Raw genomic sequence first — 21,508 nt, forward strand, 5'->3', positions numbered from 1 at the left:
TATACATACACATATCACATATATATAAACAACATTCGGACATCCATACATTCTTGTAGTCTATATTGTTACAACAATCATATACGAGGCACCCTATTCTAATAGTTCAAGAATATATATGCATATACATACATCTACATACAATACACACAGAAATTCATCCATATACAAACATACACACAGATATATAGATGCACATATATATAAATATACAAACATACATGCATACATAAAATACACTTATACATACATACTCACACAAATATAGACATATACATATATACCTGTACCTTGCCACCAAATGATACATCTAAAGTAGAAACAGACATGAATACATTTACTATATAAATTCCCTTTTTCTATCAAACTCCACACGCATAGTTATATTTCATGGCCCCACCCGCTTGTTACATTTTCCTAAGTTGTAGGTTTTTTTCGTAAAAATTTACACTATGTAAAAATTTATATTGAATTCAGCATGAAGCTCATAGGCCTATCCTCATATTAAGCAAACACTCTTTCGATGGTAAGGCAGATATACATAAGATGTATCACGATACAATAATAATATATAATGACACATGACAGAAATCAGAGTATTTCGGTTATACAAACCGAGTATACAAGCTTATATATTGTAGTACTTACCTTCATCTTTGTTTATTCACCCTAATTTCCTTATCCCTTTTTTTTTTCATTCACCCTTCATTCCTTACTTTCTTTCATCTATATATTTCTTCATTTTTTTTTATTTTTTTATAAATTACTTTTCCTACCAGGGTATATAAAGATCTTATGTCCATACATGCACACACCCAAAAATATCCATATGCATAGATTATTACGATGTTCACTCAAAAACAATCTATTACTCGTTTGGTTACAAATATACCTTCATACTTATTTCGGTTAGTAATACCATAACTGCTCGATGAAGCAGAATATTAAGCGACTTACGTTACCCATACGGGTATGATCATAGTTGCGACCTCACTTATCCTCTTTGTGGGGAGGGGTATTTGATAGGGGTTAGTTGTACTCATAGTTGTTCTAGTCTACTAATTTAGAGTTCTTTAAGTGCGTGTGTTCTGAAATGTTTGCAGGATACAGCAGTTTCTTTTTTAATATTTAATAATTTTTCTCTGTCTTTAAACCTAGTTATCTTGAGTTTTTCTGATAAGCATAATAGACATGGTGAGTTCAATGAGTGGCAAGTATTGGCCCTCCTAATAATCTTCCATTCTATACTAGGTGTTTTATTTTCTCTAACTAATTTCCAGTAATATAACGATAAGGAAGTGTCCTTTTCATATGTTTGATTACTCATCGAGCGTGTATGTCCATAGAATCTATTTTTGAAAGTCATTTGGGTACTCCCTATGTAGAATCTTTCGTCCCTTGGGTTCTCCACCGGGAATATCCTAGCTTGGTATACCACTGATGAGGTCAGACATTCATTTTTTAACTAAATTCTAAATTAGTAGACTAGAACAACTATGAGTACAACTAACGCCCATCAAATACCCCCCCCCACAAAGAGGATAAGTGAGGTCGCAACTATGATCATACCCGTATGGGTAACGTAAGTCGCTTAATATTCTACTTCATCGAGCAGTTATGGTATTACTAACCGAAATAATACCTGTATGAAGGTATATTTGTAACCAAACGAGTAATAGATTGTTTTTGAGTGAACCTCGTAATAATCTATGCATATGGATATTTTTGGGTGTGTGCATGTATGGATATAAGATCTTTATATACCCGGGTAGGAAAAGTAATTTATAAAAAAATAAAAAAAATGAAGAAATATATAGATGAAAGAAAGTAAGGAATGAAGGGTGAATGAAAGAAAAGGGGATAAGGAAATTAGGGTGAATAAACAAAGATGAAGGTAAGTACTACAATATATAAGCTTGTATACTCGGTTTGTATAACCGAAATACTCTGATTTCTGTCATGTGTCATTATATATTATTATTGTATCGTGATACATCTTATGTATATCTGCCTTACCATCGAAAGAGTGTTTGCTTAATATGAGGATAGGCCTATGAGCTTCATGCTGAATTCAATATAAATTTTTACATAGTGTAAATTTTTACGAAAAAAACCTACAACTTAGGAAAATGTAACAAGCGGGTGGGGCCATGAAATATAACTATGCGTGTGGAGTTTGATAGAAAAAGGGAATTTATATAGTAAATGTATTCATGTCTGTTTCTACTTTAGATGTATCATTTGGTGGCAAGGTACAGGTATATATGTATATGTCTATATTTGTGTGAGTATGTATGTATAAGTGTATTTTATGTATGCATGTATGTTTGTATATTTATATATATGTGCATCTATATATCTGTGTGTATGTTTGTATATGGATGAATTTCTGTGTGTATTGTATGTAGATGTATGTATATGCATATATATTCTTGAACTATTAGAATAGGGTGCCTCGTATATGATTGTTGTAACAATATAGACTACAAGAATGTATGGATGTCCGAATGTTGTTTATATATATGTGATATGTGTATGTATATATATATATATATATGTATATATATGTATGTATGTATGTGTGTGTGTTTATGTATATATATATATATATGTACACCCGTCTGGAGTGTGGTAGCATACTATTGCATATACGAAGGGGTTACCACGCTACAGAAGTAAAGAAAAATTCTATTATTCGTCTCTGTATGTCTGTAATGTGTGTGTGTATAAATGCGCGGGTGTAGAAAAATGTAGGCATCTATAAGTATATTGATATATGTATATAGGTACAGGTGGGGTTTAGATAACTTTCGTGTTTTATATTTATTCATATTTTGTTTGTTAATTTTTTTATTTATTTTTATTTAATTTTATTTATTTTTTGTTTTCTTTTATTTACCTTAATGTAATTTTTAACTCTATTCCTGCGTAGTTTCAGTATGTGTGTTGTGAAAAAAAAAAGCATACAGCTTTGATTCGCTTTTGGATATACATATTGATGTGTGTGTGTGTGTGTGTGTGTGTGTGTGTGTGTGTGTGTGTGTGTGTGTGTGTGTGTGTGTGTTTGTGTGTGTGTATGTGTGTTGCATGTGTGTGTGGGTGAATGTAGATTAAAAGGCACCGGTCAGTACTTAGTTGACCATCGCTAAGGTTCTTAACTTACAGACTCCAAGACAAGAAAACTAAATTCTCAAGTACCTTATGCCATAAAACCAAGAGTTAGGTTGGATGGGGGAAAGGGAAAAGAAAAAAGATGTTTATTATCTTCAAAGACCTCACTCATCCTTTTACCGTTTTTTATGACTCCCACCCAGGTTGCATGCTAACTTGATAAACGAAATAGGAAAATGTATTTGGTGGAAATATCACTTTCAACGGTAATTCTTGGCCTGAAGACGTAATCCCCCAACGTGGGTGATTACAGAAACATGTATGCACATATGTAGCCATTAATGTTTGTATAAATAAAATTAATATATATATATATATATATATATATGACAAAATCTATATTCAAAATTTTATGATGTTGACCATCTTATAATTTATTTTTTTAATTTCGTCTACACTTACAATTCTTGACAGTAACTGTTTAGTAGCACAAAAGCATTCATTTAATTATTATATCAATCAATGAATCTATTTCCACATTTATATTATAGAGAGAGAGAGAGAGAGAGAGAGAGAGAGAGAGAGAGAGAGAGAGAGAGAGAGAGAGCCATGGTCGAATCAATTTTTTTCTTACAAATTCGAAACAATGACCATAAAATAGAGACTAACTCAAGGAAATATGAAAATAGCTATGGATACAGTAACTTTTCTCCTTTCATTTTCAAACAACAATGAACATAACTAATGAAGGTCGAAGGATAATCCGGCCGAAACGTTGCACTAATAACATTCAAGATGAGGACAATAGTTCTCAATGCAATACAAGTAGTTAAAATAATCCAAATAATATGAATTATCAATCCTCGTCACAGAAAAAAAAAAAAATCAGAAAAAAAAAGAAAGAAAACGAGCTAATTTATAACTGACAAGATGAAGGATATTAATTTCATGACTTAATAGATGGATAAAACTAATGAGAGTTGGTGGTTGTCAAGTGATTACTGGCATATATATTCTTGGCATGGAATGACGACTTGTGCATTCCGAGTTCGAATCAAGTTGGTCCATAGCCCTACTTTCAATTATAGATGTTGGCAACCTTCATGTGGTCTCTCTCGTGAGTACCTGATTCTAGACAGAACCGGGGAAATCAATAGCAAAACAGAATTGAGCCAATCAAAATGGTGATTTATGGAATTCTACTTCATTTTAATAAAAAAAAATTTTAGCCTAGAAGAATAAACGATATTTTTTAAAACGAAATAATATTCACTTTGAGGGGTGCTCCAAAAGTAATGCTTCCAACTTTTTATTCTGCCCGAATGGCTCAGAGGGAATGGAAAACTTCATTATTATGCTGACTGAACTTATGCATTCATGACCTTAAAGTTTAATCTCTCTGCTACAGATATTGATGATAAGATTCTAGAAAACAACCCTTGTAATGGACGTTCGTCAGAAGCAGAGATGCATCATTGAATTCCTAGCAAAAGTGTATTAAAACTGGATATGACTATGTAAGAACATTAAATTCTGGTGCACAAAATAGTTGTTCGTTTTAGAGGTACTACTTCCGTTTTCATAGCTCTTCAAGTTTTGAGTTTAGAAAGTAGATTATTGGGGCATACACTAAAAGTGAGCCTCGTCAAAATGCACGCTAACTAATTCATCTCTACCTACTAGGGTAAGGTCCCTGCAATGTAACAATTCCACAGTAGGCGATTTACAGAGCAAAATAGACTCTGAAATTTAGTAGGTGATGCCCTTTTGTCTTCTCTGCAACCTCTTTCCCACAGAAAGGACGTTGCGAATCTGTCTCTGCTCTATCGTTATTTCCATGGCAAGTGCTCGTCTGAGCTCCAATTTATGCTCCCCCTTGCCAAACTTTCACAAAAAACACTTGTCTAGCAGTAACTACTATCAATAATTTTTCTCATTCTTTATCTGTGGCTAGAACGAAACGTAGATTCCATGAACAAAGCTTCTTTCTTAGAACTGCATGCTTGGGGAACTCTCTTCTGTTTCCCGGCTTTCCAGCTGACTACAATATCATCGTCTTCAAGTCCAACATAAACAAATTCTTGATGAGCCGTTCCTCTTAAGTAATCCAATTACCAAATTTCCCTACTAACGATTACTATTATATTGCCCCATTACAGTATACTCATTAACCTCTATCCTCGAGTGGCCTCCGGGCTTTAATAAGTGGTGAGTCCTTTATAAAATAAAAATATTTGGAATGTTAAATATTAGACAGATAGGTTAACTAGTATATATTTGAGTTAAAACGGCTAACAAATACTTTGAAAATAACAGGAAATGGGACAGGCGAAAAATCAACAGAGGTCAAGTTGATGACTCAGCATGAAATTAGCTAAGCAGTGGGAATATATTCTCTAGAGGATATGTCATCACATGACTCTGATAGAAGGGGTGATAGCAACAAAAGCAATCTGGAGAAGCATGTGATATTGTCCAGACGTTATGTATGGGCATTATTTGCGGAAAAGTGATGGGGGACAATTTTTTGTAGGTTTCCAATTACTTTCTGACTGTATTCAAAAGATTTAAGCCTAAAGTTAATTTCCAAAAGGAAAAACATATTTTTACATGTGAAAAAAAGAAGTTATAATGAAAAATATTTTCACGGTGATATTCGGAAACTGACAAGTTCAGCTAAATTTTGCGATAAATTCATTGTAAAAATCCCTTGAAAGATAAATATTAGTTTTCTGGGAGTATTTCAAAGATAATTAGTGAAGTCCTAAGAAAATTGGATTAAATTAAAAAAAAACAAAAAAACCTTGTTTGTACAAAACATAGCTTAATTAGCCCCCAAAAGGGAGAGATTCTGGATTCACACAATGAAAACAAATGAAAGATCCCCTAGGATTAGTTATAAGAGAGCCCAAAATGTTATAGTCAAAAAGCTATCTAAAAATAACGTGGGTTGTTGAAGGGAGGGAGGGTGACAAAACCGACTGGTTTGCTTTTTTTCACAGCCGTGCATCCATATATTCCTATGGTGAACGTTTGTATAATTTTTACCATTTTTTTAATTTAATTATTTTTTTGTGTGTTCCTGCTTTTCAATTGTTTCATTTTAAAAATTTTTTTAAGATTATTTAAAAATTATGTTACACTGGAGATTAAACATTCATTCATGCAAGAAAAATATTAGACAAAATCTTACATATAAGAATTTTGCTAAAAATGTAATTAAAAAAAGGACGTAATATTTTTGTTGATTATAATTTTTGTACAAAAATATTAAATAAAAAATACTTAATTCAATGATAATATTTTTAGTTCGATAAATTAATTTTTCTTCGAGTTAATACGGACTTTAGGAGCTTTTTTTCTTAATGTTCCTGAAGACGTTTTTTTATTGTTACAATTTACGATGCTTTATTTTCATAAAAAAAGCAAAAATAAATTAATTCATTTTTTTTTTTACTACTGAAAACCATAACTTTAGCAAAGGTGTTTTTGTTTAAACAAAATAATATATTCCACGAAGAGTCAAATAAAAATAATTGTTTCATTATATTCCGTGATTATTATTTGATAACTACTGAAAAATTCATTAAAATTGGCTAATTTCCTGATTTTTAATGAATTTTTAAGTAAAAAAGGGGGGTCAAAATGTTTATATATTTTGAGCATCGGCTATTCATTTCGACATAGCTACCAGACATGTAAATAAAACAGGTTGATAAAAATATGATTATATATTCGTATTATTTTAATTATTTAAACTATTGTTCTTATCTTGAATAATGATTTCACAACGTGTCGGCTGATGTAAACTCCAACTTTCTTCAGGTGTATCTTGCCAAACTCGGGAATTTTTCTGGCAATCTCAAGAATCTGCACACAGTTTTGAACGGAAACCTTTATTTAATCTGCGGGAGTAACATGTTCTCATTGCATCAGCCATAACTGGATAGAAGTCCTAGGTAATTGGCAATAGTATATCTGAGTGTTACCCGCACAGAGGATTAACCTTCAACCTCCAGAAGAATGTAACTTACAACTGGATTTTACAAAATACTTTATCCTCTATGCCACAGGTCTGAAAGAGCATGCTATCCCCATTCTGTTCGAAATTTCTGTGCATATTTTGGAGTTCAAAAGAAAAATTCCCAAATTCAACAGGATACACCCACAAATTTGGTATACTTTTGCTCAGCATTGCTTCGGGTGAATCTCTACTTTTATATAAAAGTTACTCTGTGTGTGTGTGCGTGTGTGTATGAGTTCCTTCCTTATAGGTCCAGAAACGGTTGAGCCTATATTTTACAAATTTCACACAAAGCTAATTTATGTTTCTGGCAGTGTTCTTAAATATATTTTATACAAAAATTCATTTGAGAAGTATCGAAAATCGAAAAGATCCGATCTTAAAAATAGTCTTTCTTCTCTTATAAAGAAAAACAATTTTTACAGAGGAATATTTTACATTACCCCGGTGTAACCTTGGTCGGTGTAACGTAAAGTATTCCCCTATAAAATTCTTTTTTTATCAATAAGAGAAAAATATCAGCTGACATGATATTGTAAACAAATACAGACGGAATTTGATGAACGACATTATCATTATAATTTTTTTTATTTTTTATGTTATGCGAATTAGTTCACCGGGAAAATTATTCTTCATAATATATAATATTCAACAAAGGATTGATTTTATAATAATACATACGAAATCTGCATAAATTAAAATATCATGTTTAAGCATATTGTATGATCGGACAACGTCAGACGTCCAGCTAGTAATAAGTAAAATCAAGAAACAAATTATTAATTTTTTTTTGTCCATAAACTATCGCAGATTTCGTAAATAGGGAAGTTGATTTTCAACCCATTTTTATGTAGTAATTAAGAGATGCTCGAAAATACTCTATCCTGTCTGGACAAAGTTCAAAATCAGTTTCAAAACCTTTTCGTCTCCATGCAACCTCTTTTCCGCAGAAGAGATGTTGTGAGCCTGTCTCTGCTCTATCGTTATTTACACAGAAAGTGCTCGTTTGAGCTCAATGGTCCCCTCGGCAAACTTGCAGAAAAAGTACTCGTTACGCTACAACCACTACTAACAAGTTCTCTACTCTCTCGGTGCTTCAATCTGAACTCAAATTCCATGAACAAAGCTTCTTTACTAGAACTACCCACCTATGAAACTCTGTTCCACTGGCCTGCTTCCCAGCTGACTACAATATGATCGGCTTCAATGTAAACAAGTTCTTGTAATCCCATCCCCTTAAATAGTTCAATCCTGTCCAATTCTCACCAAAAACATCACTGAGCTGTTGACTCACTGACCACTTTACAGCCATTAAGCCTTATCCTTGAATGGCCTCTGGGCCTTGATTAGTAGCGACTACCTTGTAAAAAAATCAAAGAATTTATATAAGAGAGAGTTGTGTGTGTGTGTGTGTGAATTTTCAGAGAGAAAAATGAATTGAACGGAGGAGAAAGAAGGGATGAAGAGATGAAGGGGTGGGGAACGAGGGAGGGTGAGTTGCGTGTGTGCGTGCGTGTGTGTGTGTGAATGCCCAGAGAGAGAAATGAAGGGAAGAAACAAGAGACGGGCAAAGGGAGAAAGATGAGGAGATGAAGAGAGAGCGGAACCAAAATAGAAGATTGTTTTCATCCAGGGCAATGCCGAGTAGTCCTGCTAGTTTAATATAGATTGAATCAACCTTACATGTACGCCCTCTCCTTTTTGTTGACGCAGCGTTTGACTAAAACAGAATAATATGCATGTTTCGTTGTCATTCGTATTATAATAAGATTGTGGTATTCTGGAGTCTTAAGCGAAAGCGTCGAGTTCTGACGAGAATAACTGAATCATGACACTAAATATATCTTCAAATAAATTCTTTTCGTTGTCGTTTAAAGAAAAACGTAAAATAAAGAAATAAAAAACTGTTCATGTAGTTGCATTTTATGGTCGAGGTAGATTTGACTGATTCCCTTGTGAATATTAACAAGATGTTTTGCAATAAAGAATTTTTATAGTCTTGCGTTTAAATTCAACAAATCGACGTTGGAGGAATTAATTTTTTTAAATCTCTTTTGTAAATTGCTGAAATTAAGCCTAAAGAGATTCACCAAAATTAGCAACTTAAACAGTTTTGTTCGTGTAGCATGGAAAGAGACAACAAAATGGTTGAAAGGAAAAACGATATATATATATATATTATTCCTTATTGGAATTTTTATTTTTGAGATGAGCATTGTATGTTAATTTTTATTTTATTTCGGACTATTAGTCTCATCTTATCTTTTTATTGGTGCACAACGTTTCGGCCAACTTCCGAAGGCCAGAGGAAAAACGATATTTTGTTTCTTTGGTTCAGTGAGTCTGCCATCCTAATCTGACATAACAGATAGAGGGTGACACACACACACACATACGCACACACAAACACACATACATACATAATGTTAAAAGTACACGTATGCTTCTAGGATAGTGATTTAAAGGTTATGAAACTAAACTCCTTGCAAACTTCCCCCTCAAACCGTCCCATTATTGCCGATACATTGATGATATTTTTTTCATATGGCCACATGGACTAACAAACCTAAAGAATTTCCACGAATACATCAATAATTCACATAACAATATAAAATTTACCATGGAACACTCATACAACTCCATCCCATTCTTGGACGTCATTATCATATCCCATAACAATAGACTATCTACGTCCCTCTATATTAAACTCACTGACAATCAGACATTCCTCAATTTCTATAGCAACCATCCATTAAACCTAAAAAAATCTATCATTTATAGTTCAGGCATACGAATAAAACGCATCTGCTCCGACCACCTAGACTACATACACCATATCACAAAGCTTACGCAAAAATTCATCAATAATCAATATCTCATTAAGTATATTAAACAAGCCATAAAAAAACTAATAAAATTGACAGATCCCGTTTTCTCCAGTACAAACAAAAAAACATTAACAAATGCATCCCAATGGTTTTCAACCACGACCAACACATGCATAAAATTACAATGCACCTAAAAAAAACTTACAACAACCTAAAAAATAACTCCACTATTAAGTCTATATTTCACCTTCCACCAAATAATGCGATCAAACAACCACCCAATCTCTCAGCCATACTCACCTGCAAACGCACACAGGACACACAACAAAATGGCAATTATAGATGCAATAAACCGCGATGCCTTGTATGCATACACCTAAATACCACACCACTATTCAATATACCTAAATGTAACACTCACATAAAACCGCCGCGTCTAACATGTGACAGTTCTAATGTGATATATTACATATACTGCTCCATTTGCAACAATGGAGGATATATTTGCGAAACTCTGACACGTTTTCGAATCCGCCTAAACAATCATAAGACGACAGACGAAAATCCCCCACCCCACTAGCAAACAACTTCAATTTACCTGGACACACTATAGACAATATTAGATGACTCCTAATAGACTCAAATTTCCCATCAACAATAATACGAAAACAAAAAGAAATACAATGGATAATCCGACTAAACACTCATAAGACAGGTCTTAACACAGACCTTGGCCAACTTAAATTCTACAAATAATTTAAAAAATAATTAAGTTACACAATCACCTACTCATACATATATACTTATACGTATGTATTAACCTGTTCTTGTTCTATATTGATTTCAATATGTATATTACATCTTTTCGTTTTATAGCTAACGCATGCATTATTCTCTTGTTATTCTTATTATTACTTTATTTATCTTCATCATTATTATTATTATTATTATTATTATTATTATTATTATTATTATTATCATTATTACTATTATTTTCGTTATACCTAACCTTCTATCTGCACCATTTGTTTACATCTACGTTTACATCGTTAACTTCATATCCCTACTTATTCACTCACTTTATTTTATACATGTCTTTAAATAGTAATTGATATTTGTGTTTGACTATATAAGTATGTGCATATGTGCCTATATATGTATGTGTTTATATGGGGATGTGTATACATATATCTGTACATATGTGGTCTTATATTTTTTATGTGTATATATATGTGTATGTACGTTCCTGTCCATGTAATGCATAATTATGTTGATGTGCACATCTTTGTGCTGCCTTACATGCTCTTGTATTTTGTTTTATGCTTGTATATGTATGTATATGTATATATGTGTATTTGTATATTCTCTCTCTCTCTCTCTCTCTCTCTATATATATATATATATATATATATATATATATATATATATATATATATATACATATATAGGTATTTCGGACGATGTCAAAACATCGTTAAACTCACTACTCGTTCAAGCAATGGTTAGGAGCCTTGACTGCCGTACAAACGGTCGGGTTTCAATCCTGGCTTGAGGTAGTTGCCTGTCTAGCCGCACTGATGAGCTGTGAAACAGCGAAACAGTACTGTATGTGGATGACTATAATGCTCCTCACCTTGAGTTGAGCATATTGAGAAGTGAAACACGAATTACCATTAGCATATAAGCGACGCTCTTTGTGTAAACAAATCGAGCGGAGGTATTTCGAACGATGTCAAAACATCGTTAAACTCACTACTCGTTCAAGCAGCCGCCAATAGCGTAATGGTTAGGAGCCTTGACTGCCGTACAAACGGTCGGGTTTCAATCCTGGCTTGAGGTAGTTGCCTGTCTAGCCGCACTGATGAGCTGCGAAGCAGCGAAACAGTACTGTATGTACATATATATATATATATATATTTATTTATATGCATGTGCTTATGTGTATATATGGTATGTGTGTACATGTGCGCATATGGGTATGTGTGCATGCATGTATGTATGCATATGGTTGCATGTATGCATGCCTGGACCTGTACATGTCATTGTATGCATATACATGTGTATGGATATTTATGGGTGCATTTCTGTTTATGCATATTATTATTTATATGTGCATTATATGTATGGGGGTGCATAAATTATATACATATGGTCGTTGAATATGACTGTGTATTGATATGTATGCGTATACATGGGTGTTAATTGTCCATGCATATATATATATATATATATATATATATATATATATATATCTGTAACCTTATGCACATGTTTTTTATGTAAAAGCTACTATTGGTCTATGGTTTGAATATAAATATTATTTATATTATTATTTATATTATTATTATTATTAATAATAATATTTTATAAATATTGTCTTTATTATCAATACACACAGAGTGACTTTCGAGTCAAAAGCACATACATTTAAGTACTTACTCTGATATTATCCTCGGTCTGTGTGTGACAATTTTCTCTCAGGACCGAGACTATTTGTATTCTCATTTAATTATTAACTAATATTAATTTTATTGATTTTATTATTATTATTATTATTATGATCCATAACTAATAATTTTATATTTATATTTATTTATTTATAATTACATTATTTTTACCGTTTAACAATTTCATTTCTATTCCATTATACATATTGAAATCAATTGCGTCTCATTTTTGCCGTTTGAATTAAACGCTTTTACGTTGCAACATTAAAAAATATTAAAAAAACACACTCTTCTTCCACAAATGGCTAAAATGATTCACGTGAACTTTTTCGAACATGATTGCTAGGAATGAACGCTGTCCACGCTACAAATCTCCAGTTCTTTCAACGGTTTTCTTTTTCTTTTTCATTTCGATACTTTTTTGTGACCAAGAGCGGAGGTCCGCTTGAAATATAAAAAATAATAAAAATATTAAATACAAAAAGTAACATCGTTTTTCATGCTTCAAAAAACCCCTTATAACCTTTAAATCACTATATATATATATATATATATATACATATATATACATATATATATATATATATATATATATATATATACTAGCAGGACCTGTCTACCAGCGTTGCCCGGTGGAAGCATATCACAAAGCCAAACAAATTCGGTAAAGGACATCCACCCTCAAAAAAAAATTAAATTACGGTTGTTAGTGGGGGCCCGCATTAGTGCTGTTCTGGAGCGATTACTTGCTTGTATTGGTGGGCACTGGCTGCTTTTGCAACTGAAACTCACTGGAGGCTATGATAAGCGCCAGCCTCCATTTAAAGGGAGTGATGATCACTGGCACTTAGTGCTGTATAGAGGTGTGGACTGGTGGACCTTGACAGTCAATACAACTGTAACTGTCGGTTCTTGACATTCAGTCTTGGTCACTGGCGGCCATGAGCAATATTGGTCTCCAGTTGATACTGTATTGAGCCATTTACCGGCGTTTACTAGTGGATCTTGACTGTTTGGACAACTGTTACAGACACGTCCTGCCGTACAGTGTCGGTCACTGGTTGCCATAAGCGTTTTCTGCTTCCATTGGACTGCTCTTAAAGGAAGTTGTGGCGGATAATAGTATTTGCGCTGAGTTTCTCTTTAATTGTCGATCATTACCAGTGTTGGAGAATATCACTTTTACAATTGATTTTTCCAAGTACTCCAACCACTGCGCCACAGGTCCTTGATATTCTCTTGAAGGTTGAAGGTTCAATCCGCAGTGTGTATGACTGAAAAATACAATTGCGAATTTCTTAGGACCTCTATCCAGTCATAACTGAAGGAATAAAAGCATGCTACCCTCGTGAAGTAAATAAAGGGTGCCGTTTGAAATTCCATCCAAATTCCCGAGTTCGACAGAAACAATCTTGAGTTCAAGAAGATATACCTGAAGATGGTCAGAGGTTACATCAACCGAAACGTTGTGAAAATCACAGTCAAGATGAGAACAGTAGTCCAAATAATAAGAATAAGCAATCCACATCTAAAAAATTTAGAAACGTCATAGCAACAAAAGTGTTATAAAATATAATTAAAAATAAAACAAAGAAAAATAAGCATGAAAATCATATATCGGTGTAAACTTATTTAAAGAAATGTAGCAAATGCTGTAATGTTAGGATTCTCCTGTAATAATCGAAAATATACACTGTAGTACAAATAAAATCAGAACAGTAATAGCAGTACTAATATTATTTGGTCTGTCTACGGATGGCCACATGGCAATAAAAAAAGGAGGGGTGCTGTAAAATGCTTTAGATAAGGGAAACCTATAGATCAGAAAATGTGTATTTAGGCCGATATCGGGTTCCGGGTGTGCGAATTGCTAATTGGAACGTCAGCTGGTTGGAAATATTTTCCTGAATATGACCGACAGATTTCTGGCAATAATACTGAATGATAAGTTTGCATATTACTTGAAGAAAAAGAAAGAGTGTAGTCTGCATAAGAACAATTGTACTTCTAATAATTCATCAGTAAAGGAATAGGATGATTTTTTTTTTCGTGTGATGAGTGACGCCATCTGGTATTGTGTTTAACCGGGAAGTAGGAAAAACTGATATTTCCATATTCCAAGAAACGCAAATACAACTAATGGGAGTGGCAAAACTATTATTAGGAAGCGATCAGTATTTTAAGAACGGGAAATGAAGAAACTAATGTGAAATGTATCTATGTAAGAAAGAAATACAGACGGTGATCTGGCCAAACTTGAGATGAATGTTAAGAAATTGCCGATTACGATGGAGATTGTGGAAGATAGGGATTGATCCACATATTCTCAAAATGTAGATTGATTTACGTATTGTGGAAACATAGATTGATCCAGGTAGGGATTTTCTTATATTTATATAGTTTCACTTATAAAAGCTCTACATATGTATATATATTTATATACAAATTTGAACTTTATAGCATAAAGTATATTTCAACTTTATCTATCTATCTATATATCTATCTCTCTCTCTCTCTCTCTCTCTATATATATATATATATATATATATGTATGTATGTATGTATGTATGTGTGTGCGTGTTAAGCAGACATCGTTAAAAATAACAGAAATCTTCTGTTTATTATACCATTTTTATTTTTCCGATTTTTCTTATGATCGTTTTTGTGTAAAAATCAAAAAAAAAAATAATATAAATTCCATATGTATCACGAACGTTTTCGACTCTTCATGGGAGTATCATTAGGTGATAAAGCAAATGAACAAAAAAGCTGGGGGAAAAAAGAGAATTTTAAAAGATAGGAAGTTTCATAGCTTAAACGGGAAATAGCTCTCATAGCTTAAATAAGCTAACTTCCGGCTTTAAACGCAACTGTTGTCAGCTATTGATAAGTGAAATTTTAAATAAATAAATAAAATTAAAAATAAATAAATCAACAAAATAATATTTCTAAATACAACAATTAAAAACGATTTTATTACAATAAGTATTTAAAAACATCGAGCTAATTAGTCCAATAGATTTTCTTTAATGTAATATGCAAATGAGGTTACAAGGCGGCATTCCACGTAATAGTGTACCGGCAACCTGCCGCATGATGCCTTCCTGAACATGCATGCCAAGCACATTTTTGCCGCAGCGAATGGTGACATCTGAAGTGTGTGTGTGACAAGAAGTTGCGCCTTGTGGATCACTTAAAACACTTCGTAGTTAGGACTGACTCAATTCTAATTAGCAACAATGTATACTCGTATCCAAGTTCTGTTAACGACAACACACACACACACACACACACACACACACACACATATATTATCTGAAGAAATAAAGAAAACAATATAAAAATATAAACTATTGCATATATATTTATTCCTTTATTCCATATGGATGTTACATCAATTAGAGGTGTAGGATAAGTAAAACTCTTTATAGCATGGTATTTCGAAGCTTAACGCTTCTAATCAGAAGAGGAGAGAAGATGCTAGATAATATATTAGGGATCATGCAATGTTTAGCGATAGTTACATCAAGAGCGAAATAGTTACGCGTGAGAGGAAACGATAATATATTGAAACTGTTGGAGGAAGTGGGAGAGCTACAGTGAAGAATATGGCTGATAGATAATACTTATGTTTTTTCCCTGAATTTTTAACTATTTGCAAGAATTTTAAACATTCGGGACGATCTAAAAAATTAGCCAGCATTTGCAGGAAAAAGTTTTCGTTCGGCACCTTCTTAAAAGTTAGCCAACATTTTCACGAAAAAACAAAACCACTAATTTTTCGTTCCGCACCTTCTGGCGGTTTATGTGATCTACACGGAATATATCTATGATAATGCGGTCCTTATTTTGCATAAATACCTAATAATTTTCAGCATTAAACGCACTGATTAGATGTATGCATCAAAAGAATATATCATTTTTTTAATTCTGAGCATATTCCCGAGTTTGACAGAAAATAATAACCTATCTCTGGACAGGTTTTTGTTACTGTAAAGGAGTTAGCTAGTTGTGCATCCATCCATCATCATCATCATCATTATCGGTTTGAAGTATAATTTTCAGCGTTTAAACGCACAAATCTGATGGATGCTTCAAAAGAATGCATCAATTTTCAAGTCAAAATTGGAAAAAAATAAAAAAATAAAAAAGGTTTTCATTCTTACTGTCATACATAATTCCTGTCATCTTAGTACGGTTGACGTCGTCGTAGCGTTGGACTTCGAATCCCAGGGCCTGGATGCGTTCTTCGAGGCGTTCGGCATCAATGTCAGTGCCATCTCGCGTCGGTTGTCCGGTCGACTCATCAAAGTTTTTGATGTTAAAAATAATGAATATTCCGCGTCGTTTGTTGTTGAAATTGTATTCGAGTGGATCGGATGGGGCACCGGGTCTCAGCGCCTTTTTATCACCACTAAAGAAACGAAAAAAAAAATAACAGACATTAAAAGAAGAACTAGAAAAGGGAACCCGGCGTTTCTCGGGTGTAAAATACACTGAAAGATTTTAGTTAAATTTATGTGAGTCTCATGTTTTTTTTTTATTATTAAACTATAGAAATCAAGGTACTTATCCAGAACCTGACAAAATTTTGTGTCAGAATATTCAGACAAGTTACCGTAAGCAGCCGGAATATGCTGACATGATTAGCCAATTAGAAATCAACTGTCAGCAGACGAAGCGTGGTAATGAAATCATTAATTCCATCGAGAAATTTTTAAACAAAAGTTAATTACTGCATGCTGTGTGAAGTAAAAAAATAAAAGATCCCTTAAAGATTTAGCGAAAACAAATATTGACAAAAACATTTTAAAGTAAAAAAATTTCCACTCCTTAAAAAAAAAATCGCAAAAACTAAAACGTTGTTAAAAACTTAACTTTCATCGAAAAACAAAAACGTCATTTTTTACAGTTGTTCCTAAATTTTCGTTGTCATTTAAAAATATGTATTTGTAAGTTTTCTTGTCATTAGTAAAAGTATTATTTATTTAAAACTATTATTGAAAAAAAAAAAAAAGAAATTATACACTTTTCTTGCATAAAAATACTTTTTAAATAAAAATACTTTTCTTGAATAATATTTTTCTTGAATAAAAATACTTTTCTGGAATAAAAAAAAAACTTTTCTGGAATAAAAATATATTTCTTTAATAAAAAATATTTGTCTTCAATAAAAATATTTGTTTTGAATAAATATTTTTTTAATAAAAATACTTTTCTTCAATAAAAATATTTTTCTTGAATAAAAATGCTTTTCTTGAATAAAAATGCTTTTCTTGAATAAAAATGCTTTTCTTGAATAAAAATATTGAATTAAAATACTTTTCTTGAATAAAAATATTGTTCTGGAATAAAAAAATATTGTCCTTGAATAAAAATACTTTTTTTGAATAAAATATTTGTCGTGAATAAAAAATATTTTTCTTGAATAAAAAATATTTGTCTTGAATAGAACTACTTTTTTTGAATAAAGATGCTTTTCTTGAAACTGAGAAAAAGTTGTTTTCTTTCACGGGTGTTTGCATGTTTTAATTGTATAAAATCTATTTTAAAACTTTTTTTGGAAGAAAATAACAAACTTCTTATATACTCTTCTAAATATTTTTCTTTCATGTAATTACACTTGCAGTAACTATTTTCTATTTCCTTGTTTTACACTGATTTATTTTCAGTGTTTTGATTTTGTCGTCTCTGGCAGTCTTTATGTTAACTTTTTCCACTGATGTAGCCATACTGGAAGATGCTGGTGCAAAGTTCGGTCAGTTTCTGTATGAGTACCGAAACTAAAACTACTACAATAATTTTGTACGCCATATGCAGAAACATAGAGATGTACATTTAGAGCATATCATTAAACGGCAACTAAATAATGACTGTTGGGAATTCATGACTGGAATTGGGTGGGAAAGTCATATAAAATGACGGTTATTTGTACTACATGACACTGTTCAAGCCTCCATGAAGAGTTTTTTTCCCCCCGTCCCGGCCAATTTAGGTTATGTTTGAAAGTAGGATTATATGGCTGGTTATACCATTTTTCTGGGTCAAAATTTAATGGGGAGTTAAAAAAATCTGTCTAAAATACAAAATATGGCATTGTTTCGGTGTAATACCCCTGAATTGGAGACTGGTTTCCCGAACACGATAATAGCTTCGCCCTTTTAACTTATAACTTTAAAATATTTTGCTCTTCATTTCAGAAAGACAAGAAGTATTATTGACCAATTTTCAATGCTTATGAAAGATTTTGGGAATATAAGGGCTTCAGACGCTTCTAGTAAGATAGACAAATCATTGGAATATTTTCTAACACCAGAAATAATTAAAACGAATAATTCAAGAAATCAGAAGCATTCAAAATGATTAACTGTTTAGGTTAGTTAAGTCAAAAATAACAAATCATTGCAGACAAAAGAAGTCACTTTACAAAGAAAAATCGTATGACAATCTCATCTCTAAGGCAATGTTATACTGCTGTATAATATACTTGGATTTGATGCACAGGTTTCTGGTTGTAATCGCCCTCACCAAACCATTTCACTATCAGTTTATCTCTCTGCCCGGAGAAGCGATGAGGTAAGTGTAGAGGGAAGGTTGTTCTGGGATTAGAAATAGTGATTAAGGAGCTTTAAAACGACTCTCACGCATCTTGGCTGAATGGTATTCAGCTTTCTCTTCCTTTAACAAGCTGCTGTAGCCACCCTCTGTACTTGGTCTACCCTTCTTAGCTTGGTCTTCCTTTTTAAATGGCATTTTGCTAATCTAAAATGAAAAGGTTAATAATTAATTTAAATACTTTAGCTCTCTCCTGAACCTATAAATACTAACTGTAACAGATATGATGAAAAATATGACTTAGTAGCACTAAGGGAATTTCCCAGGGCGTCCATTCCTCTAGTTTGTAATTGAAGATTTCCCTCCAACTCTATAAAGGAAATTATCGAAATCCCTCAAAATTATGAATGAACTCATGAATGAACTCATGAATGAAAGAATGGAAAAGTTAATGATTGTTCAGCATCAGAAACATCATTTTACACATAATTTATGTTTTTTTGTTTGTTTTTTTTTTTTTTTTGCATTTTCCTGGCATATAACCCATGAAAAATGCATTTTTTGGGGGAAATTAAAAAATTTGACCTGGGTGAAAAAATAATGTGTGGTCTGAATTTGGATAAAAATCAAAAAATTGTCTCATGCATATTTCAACAACAGCATTAAAAATTTTTTCCATGAAACAGATTTTTTATTTGGACCTTTTTAGAGCCTGTGACTTAGTTTATCAGAAAAAAATATTTTTGGCTTCAGAAGCCAAGTTTCTTTACAAAATGAGATGTATCTTTACCTGTATCCATCAGATTTTGTTGAATATGGCGTTTTCAGATCCGTTAATGATATACTGTATTGGAATGATTGAGTTTCCACATTTCATTATATTGCATTGGCGACTCTGTGGATTCTCAAATTTTTGTAAAAATGAAAAAAAAAAAATTGTCACAGACATAAATCCGCAATTTAACTAAAAAAAACGTAAAAGCGTTTTGGGCATCGTTTTTTTGCCAAAGTCTATCTACACATGGTACTTCCTTGCCTGGATCCCTCATTTTTTGTAATGGATAAGTAATATTTGAAATGTGGCCTTTCTTTTGGGTGCCTTGAAATTTTTTGTCACAATTTTTAGGCCATTTTTGGCTAATTTTTCCCTCAAATGCTGCCGTAGCTCCAAAATTATAGGCTAGAACTAGGTAAACCCTTTATGATTTTGAAAGTAAACTTATTAGCTACAGATATGACCACATGCCGAGGTCTGAAGTTCTGAGGGCTGGCTGAAAATAATTTTGGCTTTACATGAGAAAAAACTCTTCATGGAGGCTTGAATATTGTCATATATGGTTGAATTGCAGAAATGATTGTAAATTTTATTTTAATGATTCCATGGTGACATTTTTGGAGGGTTTGAAGGTGACTTTGTAACTGGGTTCGAATCCTTCGACTGGCAGTAATTATCATCTGAAGATTGCATAAGTATGCAGAAGATGTATCTGTAGATAAAACTAAAACCTATTTACATAAAAATATTTTAACCCCCCTTTCAACAAGAACGGGTCTTTTTTAAGAGAATTAATAGTAAGTTGTCAATCTAAGCATAATTAAAGTTCCGGTTTTGCCATGCAAACACTCTTATGACTAGCTTACTGTGTGTGTTCTGCAACACGACATCATATAGAACTTAATTTTGTTCTTCCATATGCCAATTCATGATAGCCGAGGTATCAAATAGACTGCAAAGTGAAAAGTGACTTTGTGACTGGGTTCAAATCCTCTGACTCGGCAGTAATTATCATTATATATATATATATATATATATATATATATATATATATATATATTGGGTTTTTAGATATGTATTGCTAGGTTTCCTTCCTCTTATGTCTTTTTGGTACCGGAGGTACTTAAGCTTTTATGCATTTTTATTCTCGTGGCATTTATATGCTAGTTAACATGTTGCAGAATAGATCTTGTAACTTTATTATTAAATTTATTCATCTATTATTATTAATATTTTATTTTTCATTTTTATTTTAATTTTATTTTTTATATATTAGTATAAATAGTAACTTTATCGCTCTACATTTTATGAGGTGATATTTTCCACTGGAGAGGCATGTACTTTACAGCTGTCCTGTTTTTAAATCTCTGAAACAGCTACATGGTAAGAAGTCGGCTTATGCAAGTCCTAAGTCTATTTCTATTTAACAATTTTAGTTAAGGTTTTCTCTTTTTCTTTTTTCATTCTTATATACGTGAATTCTCTTTTGTAATTATAAACTTTTTAGAAGTCGGATTATGTAGGGGCTAAGTTTGCAATATGTTAAATTTAGTTTTTTTTGGGGGGGATTTAATTTAAACTGCATTCTTTATTTTTATTTTTACATTTTTTTTTACTCAAAGCTTCTTTAGACTCTCTCTCTCTCTCTCTCTCTCTCTCTCTCTCTCTCTCTCTCTATATATATATATATATATATATATATATATATATATATATATATATATATATAAGCTGTACTCTCCCATGTGTTGCTGTGGTTCAATTTGGC

At 32.3% G+C, this 21,508-nt stretch overlaps 1 protein-coding gene across 2 annotated transcripts in view; it reads right to left on the reverse strand.

The window, feature by feature from the left end:
• The window catches only part of LOC145266287 (caspase-3-like), a 396,145-nt gene that overhangs the window by 76,621 nt on the left and 298,016 nt on the right, over nt 1-21,508 (reverse strand). For both annotated transcript variants that reach the window (XM_080121830.1, XM_080121829.1), the window contains one exon: nt 16,577-16,824. In XM_080121830.1, coding sequence (XP_079977956.1) covers nt 16,577-16,824 — 248 coding nt within the window. The remainder of the gene's footprint in view (nt 1-16,576; nt 16,825-21,508) is intronic.

The sequence above is a fragment of the Euprymna scolopes genome, chromosome 41 (assembly GCF_053919585.1).
Source record: "Euprymna scolopes isolate OS-2025 chromosome 41, ASM5391958v1, whole genome shotgun sequence".
Classification (NCBI taxonomy): domain Eukaryota; kingdom Metazoa; phylum Mollusca; class Cephalopoda; order Sepiida; family Sepiolidae; genus Euprymna; species Euprymna scolopes.